At 46.3% G+C, this 22,735-nt stretch overlaps 1 protein-coding gene across 1 annotated transcript in view; it reads right to left on the bottom strand.

The window, feature by feature from the left end:
- Positions 1–21,334, bottom strand: part of LOC144752077 (indolethylamine N-methyltransferase-like) — a 48,337-nt gene extending 27,003 nt beyond the window's left edge. The window contains exon 1 of the mRNA XM_078640028.1: positions 21,182–21,334. Coding sequence (XP_078496154.1) covers positions 21,182–21,329 — 148 coding nt within the window. The 5' untranslated portion in view covers positions 21,330–21,334. The remainder of the gene's footprint in view (positions 1–21,181) is intronic.
- Positions 21,335–22,735: the final 1,401 nt, after the last annotated feature.

Here is a 22,735-nt window from a genome sequence, read left to right as displayed (position 1 = left end):
GGCAGTACGGGTGGCCAGGAGGACCTGTCGGGGCTCCTTCCAGCGAGGCTCCAGCGGACTTGACCGATCAAAGTTTCTGACGAGGACCAAACATCCGGGAACGATTTCATGCGGTGCCACCTCGGTATTGTCTGGAAATGCGGCGGCAACCTGTGAACGACAAGAGTGTAGGGCAGACATCAAGGAAGCTAGGTAATCTGTCAGCATATTACTTGAAACATCGGTAATACTTCGGGGTCTAGGTGTACCCCACATGTTAGGGGGCGGCCGAATACGACCTCGTACGGGGACAGACCTGATCTGGAATGTGCGACCATGCGCATATAAAATAAAGCGACTGGCAGAGCTACTAGCCAGTCTACACCTTTCTCTTTACAGACTTTGGAAATGCGGATTTTCAGGGTCTGGTTATGTCTCTCTACGAGACCGGCTGCTTCAGGATGGCGTACACAATGGAACTTCTACTGGTACCCTAACAACAGGGAAACGTGCTTCATCAATTCAGATGAGAATGGCTGGCCGTTATCAGAATATACGACTCTAGGGAGTCCATAACGGGGGAAGAATTCACGAACCAGCTGCTTGGCAGTGGTCGTGGCTGTGTAATCTGGGACTGGATATGCTTCTGTCCATCTAGACAAGGCGCATACAACTACAAGGACATACTTGAAACCTCGACATCGCTCCATCTGAATATAATCCATCTGGAGGACTTCAAAAGGGTGGTCAGGGGGCTGGAATCCACCTTGTTCCACCGGGACACTTTTACCTGGATTGAACTGGCAACATATCATACAGGTACGGACTTTCTGCTTAGCTGCAGCTCGTAAATGCTTGTTGAACCAAATGTTCTGGATACTGTCTAACATAGCTTTTTCTCCTAAGTGTGCTGGACTATGTGCGGTATTGATAATGACTTGAACCATGGAGTCGGGGAGAAACCATGTGGCTTTACCCTTCGTTACCCATCCCTGATCTGTCTGGACCCCTCCTTGTTCGGACCATTTCTTGATTTCATCGGGGGTAGCATGTAACTGGATATCTATGATATCTTGAGTAGGGTCCTTAACTGTCATACATGTAGTCGGATCTGAAGTATGTGTCTGTGTTGGATTAATTGGCATTTCTGGAGTCTGTGCTGTAAGCTTGGCTGTGCAATCTGCTAGATCGTTACCTTGAGAAATAATGTCAGTAACTTTAGTATGTGCTTTGCACTTCATGATAGCAATAGATGTCGGTAAATGTATGGCATCTAACAGAGCTTGAATAAGGAGACCATGCTGAATCTTGGTTCTATGAGAAGTCATGAAACCTCTCTCCTGCCAGAGCACTCCAAAGTCGTGTACAACTCCAAATGCGTAACGTGAATCTGTATAAACATTAACTTTCAGGTTCTTGGCGTGTATGCAGGCTTGGGTCAGAGCAACTAGCTCTGCTGCTTGAGCAGACAGGGTGTCAATACGGTGTGTTTCTATAACTTCAGTGTCAGTAGTCACTGCATACGCGGCTACTAGTTCTCCTGTACTTGTTCTCATACATGAACCATCCACATAAAGTGTCAGGTCGGGATCTGGTAATGGAATATCTGTCAGATCTTGTCTTGGCTTAGTCATAGTGTTAACTACTTCCACACAGTCGTGTGTGGCAGGATTCGAATTAACTGACGGTAACAGTGTAGCAGGATTTAGAACGTTGCAGCGTCTGATTTCTATGTGTGGCTGGAACAGTGTCAATTCATAACCTGTTAAACGTGCAATTGTCAAGTGCTGAGTTTGTGTTCGGTTTAAAAGAACTTCCACGGAGTGTGGAACTTGTACTGTCAAGGAGTGTCCTAATACTATGGAATCACTTTGTCTGATAGCTAGAGCTGTGGCTGCAACTGACTTGAGGCACGCAGGCAGAGCCTGGGCTACAGGATCTAATGTGCTCGAAAAATAAGCACAAGGCTTGTATTGTCCTGCTTGATCTTGTGTGAGAACAGATAATGCTGTACCTTCACGTTCTGTGACGAAAAGTGTAAAAGGCTTACTGTAGTTCGGTGTAGCTAGAACTGGTGCTTGGCATAAAGCTTTCTTTAACTCATTGAAACTAAGTGTATGTTCAGATGTCCAAGGGAGGACAGTCGATACGGCTGCCTCCTGTGTCGTTAACTGTATCAGTGGTTTAGCTAGAAATGCATACTGAGGAATCCATTGTCTACAATAAGAAGTAAGGCCGATAAAAGCACGTACCTCCTTCTGGGTTTTGGGCTGAGGAAGACTCGCTATTAACTGGATACGGTCTGGTGTCAACTGCCTACCCCACTTGGACAGTAAGTGGCCTAAGTAGATCACTTGCTGGACACAGAATTGAAGCTTCGAAGGGGACACCTTGTGCCCCATCTCGGCTAGGAAATACAAGACTGTAAGTGATGCTCGCTCGCAAGCACGTTCAGAACGGGCTGTGATCAGTAGATCATCGACATACTGGAGCAGGGCAGTGTCAGTTGGCATGTGAATATTGTGTAGTTGTCTTTTAAGTGCTTGACTGTAAATACTAGGACTTTCTGTGAAACCTTGAGGAGCTCGTGTGAATTTATAGCTCCTTCCATTTAAACAAAATCCGAAAAGAAACTGGCTGTCTGGATGAATGGGTACACTGAAAAACGCGTTCTTGAGGTCTATGACTGTGAAAAATGAGGCTTCGGAATCAATGGCTGTCAATAGGGAAGAAATATCTGGAACAACTGGGTACTGGGGAATAATACATTTATTGAGTTCTCGTAGATCAATCACTAATCGATATACTGGAAGTGCATTTGGATCAGTACGTTTCATGACTGGAATGATCGGAGAATTACATACATTGGAGTCAGTCTCTACAACTACCCCTTGAGCCATGAGCTCGTCAATAATTTTGGATAAGGCTGTTACAGCCTCAGGTGGCAATCTGTACTGTCTGATTCGTGGCAGGACTACACCTGGTTTGAGAGTCACACGATGGGGTGTGATTTGCATATAACCTACATCAGTTGGACCTTGTGCCCATAGATGCTGCGGGACCTTAGACAATCTCGGATCAAAATCTCGTAATACATAGTGACCCTTGAAGTCACGTAAAAACAAACGTATTCCCTCTGGGGAGCAGCAAATAACTGCACCTAATTCTTTCAGTGTCTTAATGCCTAACAGATTTTCTGGACATGACTTTGTAAGTAATAGATCAGTAGTGCGGGACAATGGACCTACTTCTAGAGTAACTGGCTTAGATATCTCGTTTACAATAGGCTTTCCTGAAAATCCAAGGGAAACATTTCTTGAGCCTGAGAGCGGAGCCCCTGGAACTTCGGCGTGACTGATGGTGGTCCTACTTGCCCCTGTATCAATCAGAAACTTTCTGTCTTTCCCTAGTACTTGACTATGAACATAGGGACCTTCTTGATCTACAGGAATCTCGATGAGAGGCAAGCCTACCTCCCTCTCTAGGCTGTTTCATGAGTACGGTTGATACTCTGGATACTCAGACTGCGCATACTGGTACATCTGCTGTGTAACATGCTGTGTTGCAGCAATAGGCTGCGGTACTGTAACTGTCTGTTGTGCATTCTGTGGCTGGGAAGTCTGTGAAACTTGTTCTTGTCTAGGCGGACGTGGTCTTTCTTTAGTTTTACCAGTAGCTATATTGTGTTTCAGAACTGCACACTCGTTTATAAAATGACCTGGCTGTTTACAATAATTGCATGTCCCTTTAACGGGAGCTGCAGGATGACTGGCTTGATTCGGACCCCTCTTCTGACTGTCTTGTGGAACAGATTGTGCAACTAGTACTTTCATTTTCGTGTCTTTCATACGTTTTCTCTCGTGTTCTTGCTCTTCTCTGATTCTATTCTGGTGGTACTGGAGCATCTGTAACATCTGGGACGGGGTACTAGCTTGCCATGTACTTTCGACTTTCAAAACTCGATTCTTAACTTGTGGACTTGAATTCTCGACTAATTTAGTAACAAAAAGATGAGGGTATGACTCACTACTTGTCTTGAGGCCACTGTTTATAATAAAACATTTTTCAAATCTAGAATAAAAATCACTAGTATCTTCGTCTTGTTTCTGTTTACAGGCTGAGATTGCATCCCAGTCTTCCCTTTTAGTGGCTAATAATCTGGGCAAAACTTGTATTAACAGTTCTGGTAATTCTTTACATTTCTCTCCAAGACCGGTACCTGGTACTCGTATCTTATCTTCAGCTTCTAGAACTGCCCAATCGATCTTTTTCTCTCCCACCTCCCAATCTTTTTCCTTGAGCTTCTCATATACCCCTGCGGGCAATAGGACTTTTAGCATTTTAATAATATCTGGATACGTGTACTCTCCCATACGGAGCATGTCTTTTAATTCTCGGTGGAACCCTGCTGGATCTTTGTCATGACAAGGAATTAATTTCTTCATCTCTAAGAGTTCCATCTTTGTAATCGGGGTGTAAACAAATACTCTTTGCATTTCACCATCTGCTGTCCTGACTGGGTGTACTTCTCGTAACGGGTTCTGTCTATCTATGTAAAACGGTTTACTTTCTGGAGGTGAGACATGAACAAAATGCGGGTTCAAAAACATACTATATTTATGACGCTGTTCTAGAATGACACTAATTACATCGATACCTAAACCTTTCCATCTATACTGGAGTAACTCGTTCAGGACATCATGTAACGGACCTGGATCAGAATGTTGACCCTCATACAGTGTAATGAGGTACTGAACCATATACATACCCACCAGTCGTTGCTCGGCTGGGGGCAATTTCAGAAACATTTGTGCCACTATTTCGTCTGGAAAAGTGGTAGAATCAGTAATCCATCGGACTGCTGATCGGGCTAGTTCTTGTTCATGCATAGTACTTAACTCACTATAACCGATTCGTGATTTCAGAATATGATCGGTAGCTTGAAATACTTGTTCTAAAGAACCTTGTTCTGGTGCTGGATGATGAAAAACTGACTTGTGTTCTAGGCGTAAATGGCGGTCTGGAAATCTAGATTTTCCTACATACGCTATTCTGGCGGGATTCTCGTCCTCTACCTCTTCAGTAGAAGAGTCATTTTCTTTCTCGCTTACTTGTGCTGCTTTACGTTGGTCGTGTAACTTTATTATTTCCTTACGAATTTTCTTGTACATACTCTCTATACTACTGATAGTTCTGTGTTTACCCTCGGCTATATTATCACTCCACCTTGTCAGGATTCTCATTTCTGTCGGATCTTTGGACGGGTAATCTTGTTCTCTTACTAAACAATTAATCAGGAACTTTAATAACATGAGCTGGATCTCAGCTTTTCTTTGAGACATGGCTTCGCCGATACTTTCTGGATCTTGTCCTGTACGGATGAAACGATATATTCTGTCTAGATCTTCTTTCATATCTGGTAGGGTGTCCAAAAACCCGGTCACCCGTCTTACACGGATGGAATATATAACTGTACTATCATCACCTGCGACTGGATCATAGCGGCATTCAGTAAGAGCTCGTCGGATATCTGCAACGGACTTATATTTGGGCGTACGCTGTAACGCACATTCATGTAACTCGGCTAACGTTACTCGTCGGTGTGGTGGCGGGGTACCAGGAGGACCTCCTCCTGCGGCCCCTAAACTGGAATCGTCGACTGATACTCTTCGTACTGGCGCGGCGGGAAATTGTAATGTAGGCTGGACCGGGGGTACCGTAGCAGGTACTCCGGTGTCTGGAGGAGCAGGAATTGCATGATTTACAGGGACTGGCGGAACAGGATTTGCATATTCTGGGACTGTGTCGTCCAAGTAGGACGAGATGAAAATATCAGCTGCAGTCGGTTTGTGACGTAGCTTGGTCGGAACTAATGGTGGCGGAAAATTACTGGATGCCTCCGGGGTTGCTTTTGGCAAGCCCTCGGCAAGAAGAGGATACATACCCTTAATGAGGGCATGCCTCTGTCTGTCTGACTGTTCGGTTTTGACTCGTTCACCTATCTCGATTAATTCCCTTTCTTGGGCTCGTTCTAAGGATTCTCTACTTAATTCTGACTTTCTGATTTCTTTTTCGGTTCTTTTATGAGATTCTTTGTGCCATAACTCGATGGCATCTTTCTGTGACTGTCTGGCTTTCTTTTTCCATAATGCCTCTTCTACTCGCATGATGCACTCGGCATCCCATGTACCCGATACGGGCCATCTATACTTTTCTTCTAACTGTTTGGTATACTCTACCCATAAATCTAGATACAATATGGCACTTATGCCATGCTTCTGATACATAAAATGACCTGGACTGTCCCTAGGCGGGACAGGAACTGCTTCTTCTAACAGACCTTTTCTAGTTCTTAACTGACGTAGTTTGGAAAACCACGGCATGACTGGACTGTAATCTAGACACAATACAATACACAATGAACACGATAATTACTCCACATTCATACCACGACATTAAAATACATGAAGAACATTTAAAATAACAGTTCGAACAGAATACTACCTGGAATACGGGAAACAGAATACATGAATTTTCTCGAGAACAGAACTGACTAGAATAGAGACTAGATGCACTGCTGAAACAGTACGAAACTTACCGGTCTCATAAAGAGACACGTCAGGACCCGCATCCACCGGAGTGGACACTTCGTTTTGGGATATGTGTACCACCACACCCCACGGACCAGAGACAATTAGATTGACCCTGTCTACATACTACCCCAGTAACGGTACTCACCGGGCAGCAAGAACGGAAGGCCTCGGACTGGACTGGACTGCTTCGACGCCGGACGGACGAACTTCGGACTTCTGTTACGGGTGGGCCTCCGGATACCTCGGACCTTGGACTCTCGGCTTGGGCTCTGGTCGGGACTCGCCGCGTTCCTCCACCGCCTCGTCTGGATGCTGGACCGCCACCTCCGTCTCCTCCGTGGGCCTGAGGGATACTTGAAGCAGAAATATCTGCACGTGGCCGGTATGGTTCCGTCACGGCTGCAGAGGGTCAGGGGGCCGGCGTGGCTTCACCGGCGCGTGGGGAAAGGGCAAGTCCCTATTCGGGCGCCATTATGTGGTATATAAATAAATAATACCGGATCTAGGTTTTACTGGACATAGCAATAACAGATAGCTCAATAAATAAGAGTCAAGATTCGAGGTAGTAGGAGTTTGCAGGTTTAATACAGCATAAAGGACAGGAACAGGACAACCTGCACAGGAATAGGATGGCAGAGCCTGACAGGGGGGCCCCGACAGCTGTCGGGCAGGATCTGGGATGAGCGCGCTGACATTTAATAACAATACACGAGCATATATAGTAAAACATTTGCAATACAATGAATACAGTAGGCGGAGCAGTGGGTGTGGTCAATAGCAGTCGCGAAAGATAAGAGTGAAAATGGGTGTAACAAGAGGCGTGTACATAGACATGTGATGTAAACGTAACAGAATATGTCATAAATGGGGCGGAAACATGGAGGGGGCTACCTAAGGAGCCGGGACCTCTAACCTAATGGTGCGCGCAAACTGACAATGACGTGTTACTAGGAGAACCTGGGGGCTACGAACTCTGTGCTAGGAGCAGAGACTGAAGTCTGGAGAGTCAGGGTGACATGTGCCTAAACAATATTTAGTATCTGATGTTTAGAGACCATGTTGATAGAAACCAAAAGTTATCGGGGTAAAGGCTAACAGACTCTAAGACTGGTGCATGCATTATTCTACATGTAGTGCGTTGAAGAATATTAAATGACCATTAATTCAGTATTTTCTCTTACATGGAGACGAGAAGGCTAGACTATGACGGAAACTATTGATGCGATTCAGTAGCTTAGGAATGCAGAAAAGGAGGGCTGGACTGATAACTAGAATCATAACATACTCTTGGCAGACTCGTAGGCAGAGCCAGGCTGAGCCGGGCACTGTGAGGCAGGAAGTAAGTGAAGGGTCGAGGATACAGGTGGGGGCTGTATCGCTCCTCAGCGAGGATTCAGGAGACAGGAGCTGAATCTGGTGTCCAGGCCCTTTTGAGGCCTAGAAACGGGGACTTTTCAATGAAATAACGTGCACACTGGGAAACGTGGCAACGTAACTTTACATAGGCCTAATACTCGTAGCTTTCACGAGAACTGGGAACTGGCATACTAGGGATGGACACAACTGTAATTGCGTCTTTAATCGAACATGGGGAATACATATGCATATTAATCATGCACACATAACATAAGATGGAGGACACGTAGGGACACAGAACATGGCAAAATTTACTTTTCCACAGTTCGATGCATTCAAAATGCCTCTCAGATGATTAGTGCATCATGCTATAGGGCAAAAAGGAAAAAAGCTCCTACTAATTCATTATTTGGGTTTTGAAGGAAGAGAAGTAGTTATCCTTCTAACTAAGTTGGCAGTAGTTAAGGCGGAGGAGATAGATAAATAGATAAAGTGTGTTGAACAAGTTGTGCTCTGTACGTCAATTTGGGGACTACACAGACCAGTTGATTAGAGATCATTTCATTGTCATTTGCTCAGACAAACTCATTCAACAAAAATTACTCACTATGGGTAAACCATAGTTGGAAGAGTTTATGAAGATTGCCAAAAGTGTAGAATTTACGCAAATACCTTACAAGGAACTGAGTGCACAAAAGCATTGAGTGGGAGATGTAACAGTAGCCCACACAGCTGAGAAAGAAGTGGATGTCTGGCTAGAAATGTTGTTAGCCAAAAATGCTCAAAGTTGGGCACTTTGCTAATGTGTGCCAAAGCATGTGCCCAAATTGACCAAGTAAGCAATTTTTTGGAGGTGGAGTTCTAAGTGTAGAGAAATAAGCATATCATAAAGGAATTCAGGATATAATATTCATTACAACAGAAGATAATATGGTTAGTGGAGATTCCAATAATTGTGTTGATCCTTATATGGATATCTTGGTAGGTGACAGATGCTTACACCTCTTAGTAGTCTCAGGTGCAAGGATTAGGATGATTATATCCAATTTGTTCCATAAAGCATGAGGTGACAGGAAATTATTTCCCTCAATTAGGTCTTCTGTGTCCTATGAAGGTCAGAATATTGTATTTGAAGGTCTTATTGCAAACATTTTGGCGTAAAAGGGGTGTAGATTCCAAGTAAGTGTATGTTGCTGCATAATGTATTACCATCAGGGAAAGTTTGGATTAGTGTTTAAACCTGGCACTAGTGAGCAAGTGCTTGTTGTTAAATAGCTAACACTATCTGAAGAAGAGTTTCCCTCTCTCTTTTTATCAGATTTAGGAAAAATAGTAGAATTCAAGCATAGGATAAAAGTGAAACATGTGCTATCCAAATCAAACACAAATTCAGATCAGTACCGTTCAGTCTAACAAATGATCTAGAATAAAGAGATTGCCATCTTGCAAGACAGAGGCATGATCAAATCTGTTAGGTTAAGTTTGTGGTTATCTCCATTGGTGGTGGCCGGCCATTGTAATGGGAATATCCACCTTTGTGTTATTTTAAGTAAGTAAGGAGTCTTAATAAGGAAATACCGGTTTATTCTCTCCCATTACTCAAACTAAATGATGTGTTAGAAGAACTGGGCTGGGGTGAATGCTTCTACAAAATTGATTTGACCTCTCCCTATCATCAGGTGGTGTTTGGAGAATCCTCCAGACATTATATTGCATTCAATTAACCTTTTGGCACATACCAGTTCTGATGCATGCCTTTTTAATTGGCATCTGCTGCCTCAGTTTGTCAGTGCATCATGCATCAATTGTTTTGAACCACTCACTGGGTTCTTGTTCTTTAGGATGATGTACTGATCAATGCAAAAGAGTTAGAGGAACAATACGAGATCCTAAGGGTGTTTCTCCAGACTGTTGCTGAGAAAGTTGTGGTTGTGATATGTGCTAAAATAAATTGCCACTTGTGTGGGATACAAATTGTCAAGAGACTTTCGAAGTGGTAAAGTCAGAGATAACTAGTGCTAGAGATTTGAGTTTGTATGATGCAGAGTTCCCTTGTGCAGAGTGAGTGAGTGAGTCAAATTATTTTAATATTACACATTACCCAGTTCACTATAACAGTTAAACATTTCATAACATCACGAATAAATAGCACTTAAATCAACATGGTCAATACATAGTGTGAGAAGTTGGCCTGATGTGCAGTGTTCACTATTCTAGTGATCACTATATATCAGTCCAAACAACCCTTATTGATGATTGGTTGTAAGTCAACCTTATAGACCAGCTATCCTAGTAGCATGGATACGAGCAGTCTAAGGCTAAGACTCTAGAGGGCGTGTTAAGCCAGCTGTTTTACCATCACATTACCCCTTGAACACCCAGTGAAAGGACACCACACAAGTTGTTATGAAAATAAACAGTGTATATATTTATAACAAGACTACCCTGGCTCTTTATGAGACAGGGAGCTAAGCACACAACAAAACTCTTAAGAAAATACTTTAAGTCGCACAATTTACACAAATGCCCGAGGGGCACGAAAAACCATTTACTACAAAAGTGGAATGCAAAATTACTAGCAGGTAAGTACTACTCTCATAGGCTTTGGGATCGCTAGGACTGGACTACTGAACCTTTAGATTACTAGCAGGAGGCCTAGGGACGTCGTGTGCAGAGTGGGAACTCTCACGCGTAATGCGGAACAAAGTATATGGATTCTAGTAAATGCAAAGTTAGTGTTTTCGGGCGAACCCGACTAGGTAGGACAAAAACGAAAGTGGACCTAGACACTTAGAGAGTGGGCCTACGCTGGAGCACCGGAGTACTCGGTTTACCTAGCCCAGGGGCTGCGGCTGCATAGGGTTCAAGTGTCGTCGGGTTTCTTCGTTGATGAACCAGGAACCTGAAGAAAGAGTTGCTGGCAGGCGGCCAGTGAAGAAAGTTCGGAGTGATCCAAGCCTGGATCAGGGAAGAGGAAGACCTGAAAGCAGAGGGGACCAAGTTCTGAATCACTAGCCAGTGATTAAGTGGGCACCAGGATGGCACCGGGCGAAGTCACCGCAGTCAGGTGAGTGGGTGCTGCTGGGCTCTGCAGTCTCTCGGACCAGGAGGCGTTGTCGGCGACCAGGATGGAGGTGCGAGCTGTCCCACGATGGATGATGCTCTCGACGTCGCTGGACCCAGGATTGGGCAACAAGTCTTGGCAAATGCAAGGACCACGCGGTGGACCTAAAATGGCGTCTTGAGTGGACCAGGAGGGTCCGGGGTGCTCCTCTTCGGGAAGGGAGCAAGGGCCAGTCTGGAGCAACCAGACCAGCAGCAGTGATGTCGTCGGGCATCGTTAAAAAGGCCACAAGCCAGCGGGCTAGTAGCCAAACAACGCGGTGAGCAGCAAAAAGCAGAAGGGCCCCATGCAGATCGTGGAGATGATGGGAGGCTGCACTTCGGTGCTGGAGCTGCTCAGGGTCGGGGCTTCTCGGACCCCAAAGCACTCACCAGGAAATTACTCGGCGGGCTTGCTGTGCAGAAGTCGTGCAGTCTTGCAGATGGCCGGTCCCTCGAGGTCTCGTCGCACCCACGGTTCTCAGCTGGGCTGTAGAGGTGGGTAGAGGTCAGAGGTGCCAGGGAAGCTGGTTCTCGTCGAGCTGGGCAGTCGGATTCCGGAGGAAGGACTTGCAGCAGACCGCAGTGTTCTTTAGATGGTGCCTGCGGATGCAGGGTGACTACTCCTTAGTCACAAGGGAGAAATCTTAGGAAGAAGTCTTGAGTTCCTTTCGTGGAAAGTAGTTTCAGGATTCAAAGATGATCTCCTTTGGAAGGGGGCCAGTTCCTACCTTTATCCTGCAAAAAGGGGCTGGCACGCAACTAAGTCCTGCCCTATGGGTGGGACTAGGAGGGGGGTGGTTACACCCCTCTCCTTTGGCGGGCTTTCCCCAGGCCAGGGGCTGGAGTGCCCCTGGAACTGGTTTCAGCCGGCCTATGCACAGTGAGCACCGGGGTGCCACTTGCAGTCACCTTCCTCTAAAGCCCTGCCTACCTAGAATACACAAAATCCTGTCTGGGACGGTGCTGGCACCGCCCCTGGCAGGAAACCCTTTGTCCTTGCCTCCTGGGCTGGGAGGACTCCCAGCAGCAGGAGGGCAGACTTGTGTCTCGGTGGCAGCATCCATTTTGTGGAGCTAAGGCTCTGTTTGACTTTAACCGGGGTTACAGGTTACATACATGTCGTGTCCCTCTAGAAGGGTGGAATGCTAACCCCGTCGCCAGAATTGGCGAGGGGTTAGTATTCCAATTCGTAGGACACCTTACTCGACATGTTTTGATAAAGCGATACCAGAGTTGGCATATAACCGCGAGGATTATAATGCACTTAAGAGTATATGCTATGCAATATCATGGAAACGGCTAAGGGATGGATCCCGAAAGCCGCAGACAGGCTCAGCTCATGCCAGAACACTATCTCACACGATTCCAAGCACTCTGCCTTCAGGATTGTCAAGGCCTGCCATAGGAGTGACTGATAGGAGATCTGTGTGTCCATTTTAGGGTTAGATATAGGTATACTATATCTAAAGCAAGGGGTGATTACACCACCTTGCCCCAGCTGTCGTGCAGCCAGTTGTGTCAGATTTGGATGGCCAGCCAGGGGTGGCATAATACATGCTGCAGCCCCTGGTAGGCCCTGGGTACACCTATGCCCTGGGTACCTAAGGTACACTGTACAGGGACTGATAAGGTGACTCAGTATCCAATTAGATATGTACCTAAGGTACATGGAATCCATTTTACAGAGAGAGCAGTAGGCCTGGGGTCATGATTAGCAGGGCCCCAGGTCAACTAAGTCAGAAAACCAGCAAAACACCAGGCAAAAAGTTGGGGGCAACCATAGTCAGGGATCTACCTTCCTACATAACCCCCCCCCAAACGAAAGGAGATAAGGCTATCCTTGCCAGGTAAGCCTATATTGCCTGAGTGGCCATATAAGGAAGTACCAGCACTGGCATGGTTACCCCCTATCTCATGGTCCACTAAGCAATCCCTCACTCTAAGGGTGTCTGAGGGTCTCCACCATAGGGAATCTCTACCTGTGGTGTGTTTTGGCTGAAGTGAGGCTCCACTAATTTTGGGCTCAGCTTCCTCCAATCATTTTCTACCATAGAGGCCTTTCTTTCCAAGACTGAGTTGTTTTGGGCTCTCAGGGTCAACCTCTGGCTACCTACAGCTGGAGGTTGGGTCCCTCTGTTTGGCTTACTGGAGGGACAGGTCAGGTTTGGGGCCCTCAGGTCCCAGGTTTGGCTGTGCCCAACAGTGTCCATCTGTGGGAGGTCCCTAACTAAATTTAAGGGGGATCCCTCAGGAGTCTGTTTTATTTTCACTTGGCTAGGATTACTAGCTTCAGTGCCCTTAATCTGTTGATTGGGAAGTTCTTTTGGACAGGGGGCCCTTTGGGGTCCAACACTGGCCTCCCTGACCTCTACAGCCCTGGGCTGACTGGGGCAGGGTAGAGAGGGGCAGGTTACCTGCTCCAGACTGGGTCCCACCTTGGAAGGGTCCACTGACATCAGGGGTTCTGCCAGGCTAGGCCTGACTACCTCTGTGGCAGTTTCTTCACAAGGGGTCAGATCAGTTCCCTGAGGAGGCTGACCCTTTCCTAAAGTCTGGTGGGAGGGAGATTTCTCTTCCTCTTCAATACTCTCTGTCTGAGTGGAGTGATCCATAGTTTCAGGCTTCACAACACTATCATCTGTCTGAGTTTGAGCTGTGGCCATCACAACTCTCCCAACCTTTTCAGGAGGGGGCTCAGTTTGGGTGTGGGCTGTTACCATGACAGCCTTGACAACCTGTTCTGGGAAGGAAGTTGTCTGAGATTGGGTTGTGACTGGCACAACCCTCCTGACCTGTTCAGGGAGGACATCTTGGACTGGGGCTGTGGCTATCACTGCCCCACTAACCTTACCATGGATGTTTACCATTTTAGAATGGGTTTCTTGCTCAACTTCAGCCCAGGCTGAGAGCTCTAAATCATTCCCCAGTAGGCAATCTACAGGCAAGTTTGGTGACACTGCCACTCTCTTGTGGCCAGTGACACCTCCCCAGCTGAGATTGACCACTGCCATGGGATGATCTCTCTGTACTCCATCAATATTGGTCACCTGGTATGTGGCACCAGGTAAAAGTTGCCTTGAGGGGACTAGACTCTCAGTCACCATAGTGATGCTAGCCCCTGTATCTCTATAGGCCTCAACTTTTATACCATTGATGAGGGGCTCCTGTCTGTACTTGCCCAAAGTGTTGGGACAAGTTGTGAAGTTGGCAAACCCCATGCCAGTCTCACAGACAAGAGTATCTAAGTTTGGGGACCTGGTTAGGCCAGAGTCCCCAGGAACTCCCAAAGTAAATGCACCCAAATTCTTGGGGGCACTCCCACCACCTGGGGGATTACTACTAGTAGTAACAGGAGGTTTGGGAATGTTACTTGGGGGTATGTTTTCCTTATTGTTATTCTTGGGGCAACTGCTGTCAGTTTTTAAATGACCCACCTGTTTACAGGGATAACAATAAGGTTTCTTCTGGTTGTTGGAAGGATTCTGGGACCCACCCCCCTCAGAGGATTTTTGGGGCCCTGATGTGGTTTGATCTGGAGATTTATTCCCACCCTTCTCTTGAGGCTTGGTTGATTCCTTTTTCTGGTCACCACCTTGGTTCTTGGGCCTAATCCTGGTTCTGACCCATTTGTCTGCCCTCTTACCCAATTCTTGTGGAGAGGTCAGATCAGAGTCTACCAGGTGCTGGTGTAATAACTGGTTCTGACAATTATTTAAGACTTGCTCTCTCATAATAAGATTATATAATCCTGTGAAGTCAGTAACCTTGCTACCCAGTAGCCAGCCTTCCAAAGCCTTAGTGGCACAATCAACAAAGTCAGACCAGTCCTGAGACTGAGTTTTCTGGGTATCCCTGAACAGCAACCTGTACTGCTCAGTGGTTAAGCCAAACCCATCAACCAGTGCATTTTTCAGGACCTGGTAATCATTAGCATCCTCCACTCTTGTAGTGAGGAGCTTATCTCTACCTTTACCATCAAAGGAGAGCCACAGTATAGCTGCCCACTGACTCTGGGGAATGCACTGCACAGTGCAGGCCCTCTCCAGAACAGCCATCCATTTCTGGATGTCATCCCCTTGCTTAAAGGGGGGCACTATTTTAGTCAGGTGTTTAGTATCTAAACCCTTCTCTTTTTCTCTTGGGAGATTGCTGCCACCAGTGGGAGCTAACCCACTCATCTTCTGCTCTCTAGCAAATGCAAGCTTTTCTTTGGCCAGGGCAAGTTCTTCCCTTTCAATCCTCAGTCTAGCTTGTCTCATCCTTGCTTCATGCTCTCTTCTCTGAGGGGAAGTCAATCTCCTCTGGGGAGAGTTCCTTCTCCCCTGAGAAGAGGCATTAGAGTGCAGAGATCTAATGGAGTCCCTAGAAGGAGATCTATCTCTCCTAACTCCAAGGTTAGGCCTTATTAGGGTCAGTACTGGGGGTCCCCCAGATCCTTCCCCAAGTAGGTCTAAGTTGGCCCTAGTTAGCCTTCTGACTACCTCAAGACCTTTGTCTACCTCATCCCCAGAGAGTTCCTCTTGATCCTCCTCCTCAACTGCATTTGCAGTGTTGGGGAGGTCTGGATCCCCAGAGGTTCCCTCTAAGGCTGGCATATTCTCATGTAACTGAGAAATCTTTCTGGCATCATATGTCTCTAAGAGACCTATCAGAAAGGGAATGGTGGGGTTAGACCCCTGCTTCAGTTTCCTGGAGGTACAGACTTGTCTCATCTCCTGAAAACTGAGAGCTGCATATCTGGAAGTGACCTGTGGAGGGTCAACACTGACCAGGGGAGTCTCAGTAGATTCTCCCTGGGTAGACATGCTTTTCTAGTGAGGTGTAAGTGGTGCACTTACCTACACTATATGTTTGCCTACTGATCCCTTGCTAGAGTTGTAGTTTAGGGTGTGCTAGGCCCTAGGAGCTACAACAGCTGGTTCAGTAGAACTCAGAGTATTCTAAGCTAAGTTATATGTACCTTTAGTACTTATGTGATCTTTCACAAGATATTCTTAGGGCATGTGTGGTAAAACAACAGCAAGCTCAAATCCCAACCGCTGCTCACCAATGTGAGAAGTTGGCCTGATGTGCAGTGTTCACTATTCTAGTGATCACTATATATCAGTCCAAACAACCCTTATTGATGATTGGTTGTAAGTCAACCTTATAGACCAGCTATCCTAGTAGCATGGATACGAGCAGTCTAAGGCTAAGACTCTAGAGGGCGTGTTAAGCCAGCTGTTTTACCATCACATTCCCCTTTGAACACCCAGTGAAAGGACACCACACAAGTTGTTATGAAAATAAACAGTGTATTTATTTATAACAAGACTACCCTGGCTCTTTATGAGACAGGGAGCTAAGCACACAACAAAACTCTTAAGAAAATACTTTAAGTCGCACAATTTACACAAATGCCCGAGGGGCACGAAAAACCATATACTACAAAAGTGGAATGCGAAATTACTAGCAGGTAAGTACTACTCTCATAGGCTTTGGGATCGCTAGGACTGGACTACTGAACCTTTAGATTACTAGCAGGAGGCCTAGGGACGTCGTGTGCAGAGTGGGAACTCTCACGCGTAATGCGGAACAAAGTCTATGGATTCTAGTAAATGCAAAGTTAGTGTTTTCGGGCGAACCCGACTAGGTAGGACAAAAACGAAAGTGGACCTAGACACTTAGAGAGTGGGCCTACGCTGGAGCACCGGAGTACTCGGTTTACCTAGCCCAGGGGCTGCGGCTGCATAGGGTTCAAGTGTCGTCGGGTTTCTTCGTTGATGAACCAGGAACCTGAAGAAAGAGTTGCTGGCAGGCGGCCAGTGAAGAAAGTTCGGAGTGATCCAAGCCTGGATCAGGGAAGAGGAAGACCTGAAAGCAGAGGGGACCAAGTTCTGAATCACTAGCCAGTGATTAAGTGGGCACCAGGATGGCACCGGGCGAAGTCACCGCAGTCAGGTGAGTGGGCGCTGCTGGGCTCTGCAGTCTCTCGGACCAGGAGGCGTTGTCGGCGACCAGGATGGAGGTGCGAGCTGTCCCACGATGGATGATGCTCTCGACGTCGCTGGACCCAGGATTGGGCAACAAGTCTTGGCAAATGCAAGGCCCACGCGGTGGACCTAAAATGGCGTCTTGAGTGGACCAGGAGGGTCCGGGGTGCTCCTCTTCGGGAAGGGAGCAAGGGCCAGTCTGGAGCAACCAGACCAGCAGCAGTGATGTCGTCGGGCGTCGTTAAAAAGGCCACAAGCCAGCGGGCTAGTAGCCAAACAACGCGGTGAGCAGCAAAAAGCAGAAGGGCCCCACGCAGATCGTGGAGATGCTGGGAGGCTGCACTTCGGTGCTGGAGCTGCTCAGGGTCGGGGCTTCTCGGACCCCAAAGCACTCACCAGGAAATTACTCGGCGGGCTTGCTGTGCAGAAGTCGTGCAGTCTTGCAGATGGCCGGTCCCTCGAGGTCTCGTCGCACCCACGGTTCTCAGCTGGGCTGTAGAGGTGGGTAGAGGTCAGAGGTGCCAGGGAAGCCAGTTCTCGTCGAGCTGGGCAGTCGGATTCCGGAGGAAGGACTTGCAGCAGACCGCAGTGTTCTTTAGATGGTGCCTGCGGATGCAGGGTGACTACTCCTTAGTCACAAGGGAGAAATCTTAGGAAGAAGTCTTGAGTTCCTTTCGTGGAAAGTAGTTTCAGGATTCAAAGATGATCTCCTTTGGAAGGGGGCCAGTTCCTACCTTTATCCTGCAAAAAGGGGCTGGCACGCGACTAAGTCCTGCCCTATGGGTGGGACTAGGAGGGGGGTGGTTACACCCCTCTCCTTTGGCGGGCTTTCCCCAGGCCAGGGGCTGGAGTGCCCCTGGAACTGGTTTCAGCCGGCCTATGCACAGTGAGCACCGGGGTGCCACTTGCAGTCACCTTCCTCTAAAGCCCTGCCTACCTAGAATACACAAAATCCTGTCTGGGACGGTGCTGGCACCGCCCCTGGCAGGAAACCCTTTGTCCTTGCCTCCTGGGCTGGGAGGACTCCCAGCAGCAGGAGGGCAGACTTGTGTCTCGGTGGCAGCATCCATTTTGTGGAGCTAAGGCTCTGTTTGACTTTAACCGGGGTTACAGGTTACATACATGTCGTGTCCCTCTAGAAGGGTGGAATGCTAACCCCGTCGCCAGAATTGGCGAGGGGTTAGTATTCCAATTCGTAGGACACCTTACTCGACATGTTTTGATAAAGCGATACCAGAGTTGGCATATAACCGCGAGGATTATAATGCACTTAAGAGTATATGCTATGCAATATCATGGAAACGGCTAAGGGATGGATCCCGAAAGCCGCAGACAGGCTCAGCTCATGCCAGAACACTATCTCACACGATTCCAAGCACTCTGCCTTCAGGATTGTCAAGGCCTGCCATAGGAGTGACTGATAGGAGATCTGTGTGTCCATTTTAGGGTTAGATATAGGTATACTATATCTAAAGCAAGGGGTGATTACACAACCTTGCCCCAGCTGTCGTGCAGCCAGTTGTGTCAGATTTGGATGGCCAGCCAGGGGTGGCATAATACATGCTGCAGCCCCTGGTAGGCCCTGGGTACACCTATGCCCTGGGTACCTAAGGTACACTGTACAGGGACTGATAAGGTGACTCAGTATCCAATTAGATATGTACCTAAGGTACATGGAATCCATTTTACAGAGAGAGCAGTAGGCCTGGGGTCCTGATTAGCAGGGCCCCAGGTCAACTAAGTCAGAAAACCAGCAAAACACCAGGCAAAAAGTTGGGGGCAACCATAGTCAGGGATCTACCTTCCTACACATAGCATCACCGTAAAATGGGCTTAACATAGTATATCAAGTGAACTATTGTCTACTTAAACTCATTGGGTAGTCTGAAGTCTACTTCTCCCATTTGAGTCAAAATATTTCATGTTGCATCAGTATAACTAACAATATGAAATACATATTTCATCCATTTGGCCAAACCGAAAATTATTCTGTAGACTATAATAGCATATAAATGGAAACTAGTCAATCCATATTAAAATCTCATTTGTTAGGGCTTCATAGGATAATTAGCCCTGTTGGAGCATAGATATCAAATCTCAGTTATTAGAATTTAAAATAACGTTCTTTATGAAGGGCCATGATTAGAAAAAGCCACAAGATCTCAGTCAGTCGGCGTGGACTTGTTTACAGACCCAGTTACCCAGGTTGAGGCCAATGTCATAACCAGGGCATTTTCCAGAGTTGATCTACATCTGCCTAATGGTTCAAGGAACACCCCTAAACCCAAAACCAAATACCGATACCAGTGTAGGACAGCTATGAGTATGCAATCCAGTCATATGATGATAATTTTTTACACAAATATAGCCTGTATGTAATAGCTACATCCTGGCTTCTCAAACCACATAAAAGATTTAGACCCATTTCTCTTGACTGTACCCCATAATTTTTTTTAATACAGGTTGACACATCTTCTTTCTTTCCCCCTAGAAAATAAATACAATGAGAATTACCTTTGCTGCCTTGGTGTATGGGTCAGAAAAGGAGGCTTATTCAGAAGAAGAATGGACAAGTGTGTGAAGAGGATGAGGTGGGACATGTAAAGGAGTTTATAGTAAATGGGTGGCCGAAGGAAAGTTGGTAGAGAGAATGAGCATGGTGGTAACTGATTGCATCAAAGGGATAAAGAATAATGACTAAAACTTTGAAGAGGGCATACAATACATGCTGTGGTTTTGCTGCACCACTCCACATTGTGTAACTCAGCTGACTTAGGGGACAACAACCAACACGGTGCTTTATCTGGGCTGGGTATCTAGATCCATTAGTGACAAGGTTGAAAAAGGAGATGATCACAAGGCCATGATTCATAGAGTAGGATAGTTATAGGAAAGAAAAAGAAATATATGCTTTCAGAACAAGTTCCAGAGGCCAAAAGATTCAGGTGGGGAATCTGGTGTGAGTGAGAAAACCGAATTTTGCAATAAAAAAGGATACTACATTTGGTGAACCTTTAACTTTGGAAAAAGTGTGTGGTAATGCTGTAAGAGGAGAGGGCTGGACACTGGTTGAATGTTGGAAAAATATTTAAGGGACATTGAGGAGGGACATCAGGACCTGGTTTGGAGAGATTCGACATTGGAGATGATGAAATAGAGGAGCCTTGCAGTGTGAGGGGAAAAATGATTCTCTTTGCCCATTCCTGCATCTGTAATACTCACCATCAATAGGATTCATAGAATGTTGTTTTGTTAGATGATGTCATCTCGGGATTAACCTTTAATCATTTATGTGCTGTCAACAAAAACTTCGAGAAGGAAGCACGGATCTGTCTCTATCATCAGTTTTCTCTTCCATCCACACACAGTGTTCTGATCACACAGGCTTCCAGTGTTTGATCGATGTAATTATTATAATGATTATACCTCTGTTTTAATGAGAAAGTTTAATAAAAGAAGAAACAAACCCAAATGAAAGAAGCCCAGCATATGTTTTACAGGGCTCAATGCATAACCAAAGAACATATGTTTGAACCCAGTAATACATAATTCCCACCTCTGAGTAGGATGACTGCATCTTTACATCCCCAGACTCCAAGTATGAACTGATTCAGAAAAGGGGGTGGTGATGAACAGAGTGCCTGAATTAAGCAGACCACTCTTACCCAGTCCAAAGATCAGGGCTTGATCCATCACCGTTTTGTAAGAGTGGTCTGCTTAATTCAGACACTCTGTTCATCACCACCCCCTTTTCTGAATCATTTTGTCCACCATAAGCGTGGAAGGGTATACTCAGACATGAGTCCCTTGCTCACTGCTCCATCAGGATTCAAGCAAGCCGGGCCGACGACGCCTGGAATGGCAGAAACCGGTCCCCGGAAGCTTGTCTACTTTCTGGTGAAGAATTGGCTTGGTAGTTTGGTCTGCCCTGTTCCCATGATGCACTGGGCCAGGGACAGACTAATTTGCATATAGCCAGGTTCTGAGCTGGGATGGGGCAGTGAGCTAAATAACGGTGATGGGTCAGGCCCTGATCTTTGGACTGGGTAAGAGTGGTCTGCTTAATTCAGACACTCTGTTCATCACCACCCCCTTTTCTGATCCAAGTATGAACTGCCAGCAGGATTCAGATATCTTATAAAAATATAAATCAAGTGGGGTACAAATGCTCCATACCTGAAGAGAAGGTTTCGCACAGCAGAGGAAATATTCTATTACTCGTATCATCAAGGAAGGGAGATTCCTCCCCAAAGTACCTCTCCATTAACAATGACGGCTCCAAATATCGTTTGTGGAACTCTTTCAGCTCAGAAGAGGACGCCATTTTCAGTGATCCGTTTCATCAAACTTTATGTCTTCTACATGCAAACCTGTTTTATATCAATATGTCCTAAATTGTAAATTATGGGCAAACAAAGAGAAGTCAATATGCAGGTAAGTAATCCCTTTTAATGTATGCCAACCTGCATACATTAACAGTTTCTCGCTGAATTAAGTAGTTCATTGGTAGTCTTGTTTTTGATAATGTTGATGCTTTGCTTTCACAGTTCAAACAGTATAGTGAATATGGTTTTAGTTGCAAAATGTGACTGTTATTTGTTTTGCATTCGCTCAATTTCAGGTCAGTACTTTTTGTTTGCAATCTCTTTTTGCTATTTTAGATAGCTTTACCTGTATTTTAGCATGTTGTAATAAGGAAAAATTGGCTGATGCAGTAATCTACCATTCATAGAAAGTGGTTGCATATTGAGCACCAACGTTGTGAACGAAATCAGATTTTTACAAAACAACATATGTACTGTTAGATCTGGGGGTCTCTAGATAGCAAAAGTAAGTTCCTTTGTCAAAATAGGGACAAGGATTGGGGCATCGGGCACATAGTTATACAGACCCCCGAACAAACAGTACCTTGGAAACGAAGTCCGTGACGATTCACAGTGTCCAAGATGGCTGATGTCAGCTCTGTTGACGATGCAATATTGACAAGCTCGTAGAGTTGCCCTCGGCAGTCATCGGTGCCACGATAACAGGATGTTGGTGCTGGCAATGACGGAGTTCATGTGAATGTTGGCATGGGGCACGGCTGATCACTGTCAGTGTCATAGGGGGTCGGAGCTGCGGAGCAGGCCGAGCAATGCATTGTTCACTTCACGAGCAGCTCCTCGGGCCTCGGTGCAGGTTGCGGCATCACAGCGGCGGCGTTGACAGCGTCAGAAACAGGTTTTCTAGCTTCTCTTGGGTTTATTATACTTCTCAACAGCAGCAGCAACCTCCAGTGGCCCAAAACTGGAACCGGCACCTCAAGGCAGGTAAGAACTCACAACAGCAGAGTTTATGGGAGCTGGGGGTGAAGTCTTTGTGTCCCTGAGAATTCTAAACAAGAGGCCACCTCACATCAGGCACCTTGAAGATCTCCTTCAAGCAGGGGGCACAGCACACAGCAAAGTCCTTCTTCTTTCCTTGGCAGACAGCAAGGGCAGTACTTCCCCTCAGTTTCTCCAGCTCTTATCCTTGGTAAAGGTTCCTCTCGAATTCCAGGAATGATCTACATTTCAGGGGTTTTAGGTCTAATACTTATACCCCAAAATGTCTTTGTTCCTTTTGTGCAGGGGGTCAGAGCCCAGTTTAAACCAGTTCTGCCTTCCCTGGTGCAATGCAACCACAGTAGGTGGAGACAGCATTGTGCAAGGGAGGCAGGCCCAATTCCTGTGCAGGGCAAATCTCCTCCTA

This window comes from Lissotriton helveticus, chromosome 4_2, assembly GCF_964261635.1.
Source record: "Lissotriton helveticus chromosome 4_2, aLisHel1.1, whole genome shotgun sequence".
In the NCBI taxonomy this organism is placed as follows: domain Eukaryota; kingdom Metazoa; phylum Chordata; class Amphibia; order Caudata; family Salamandridae; genus Lissotriton; species Lissotriton helveticus.
This window is presented reverse-complemented; position numbering and strand designations above follow the sequence as displayed.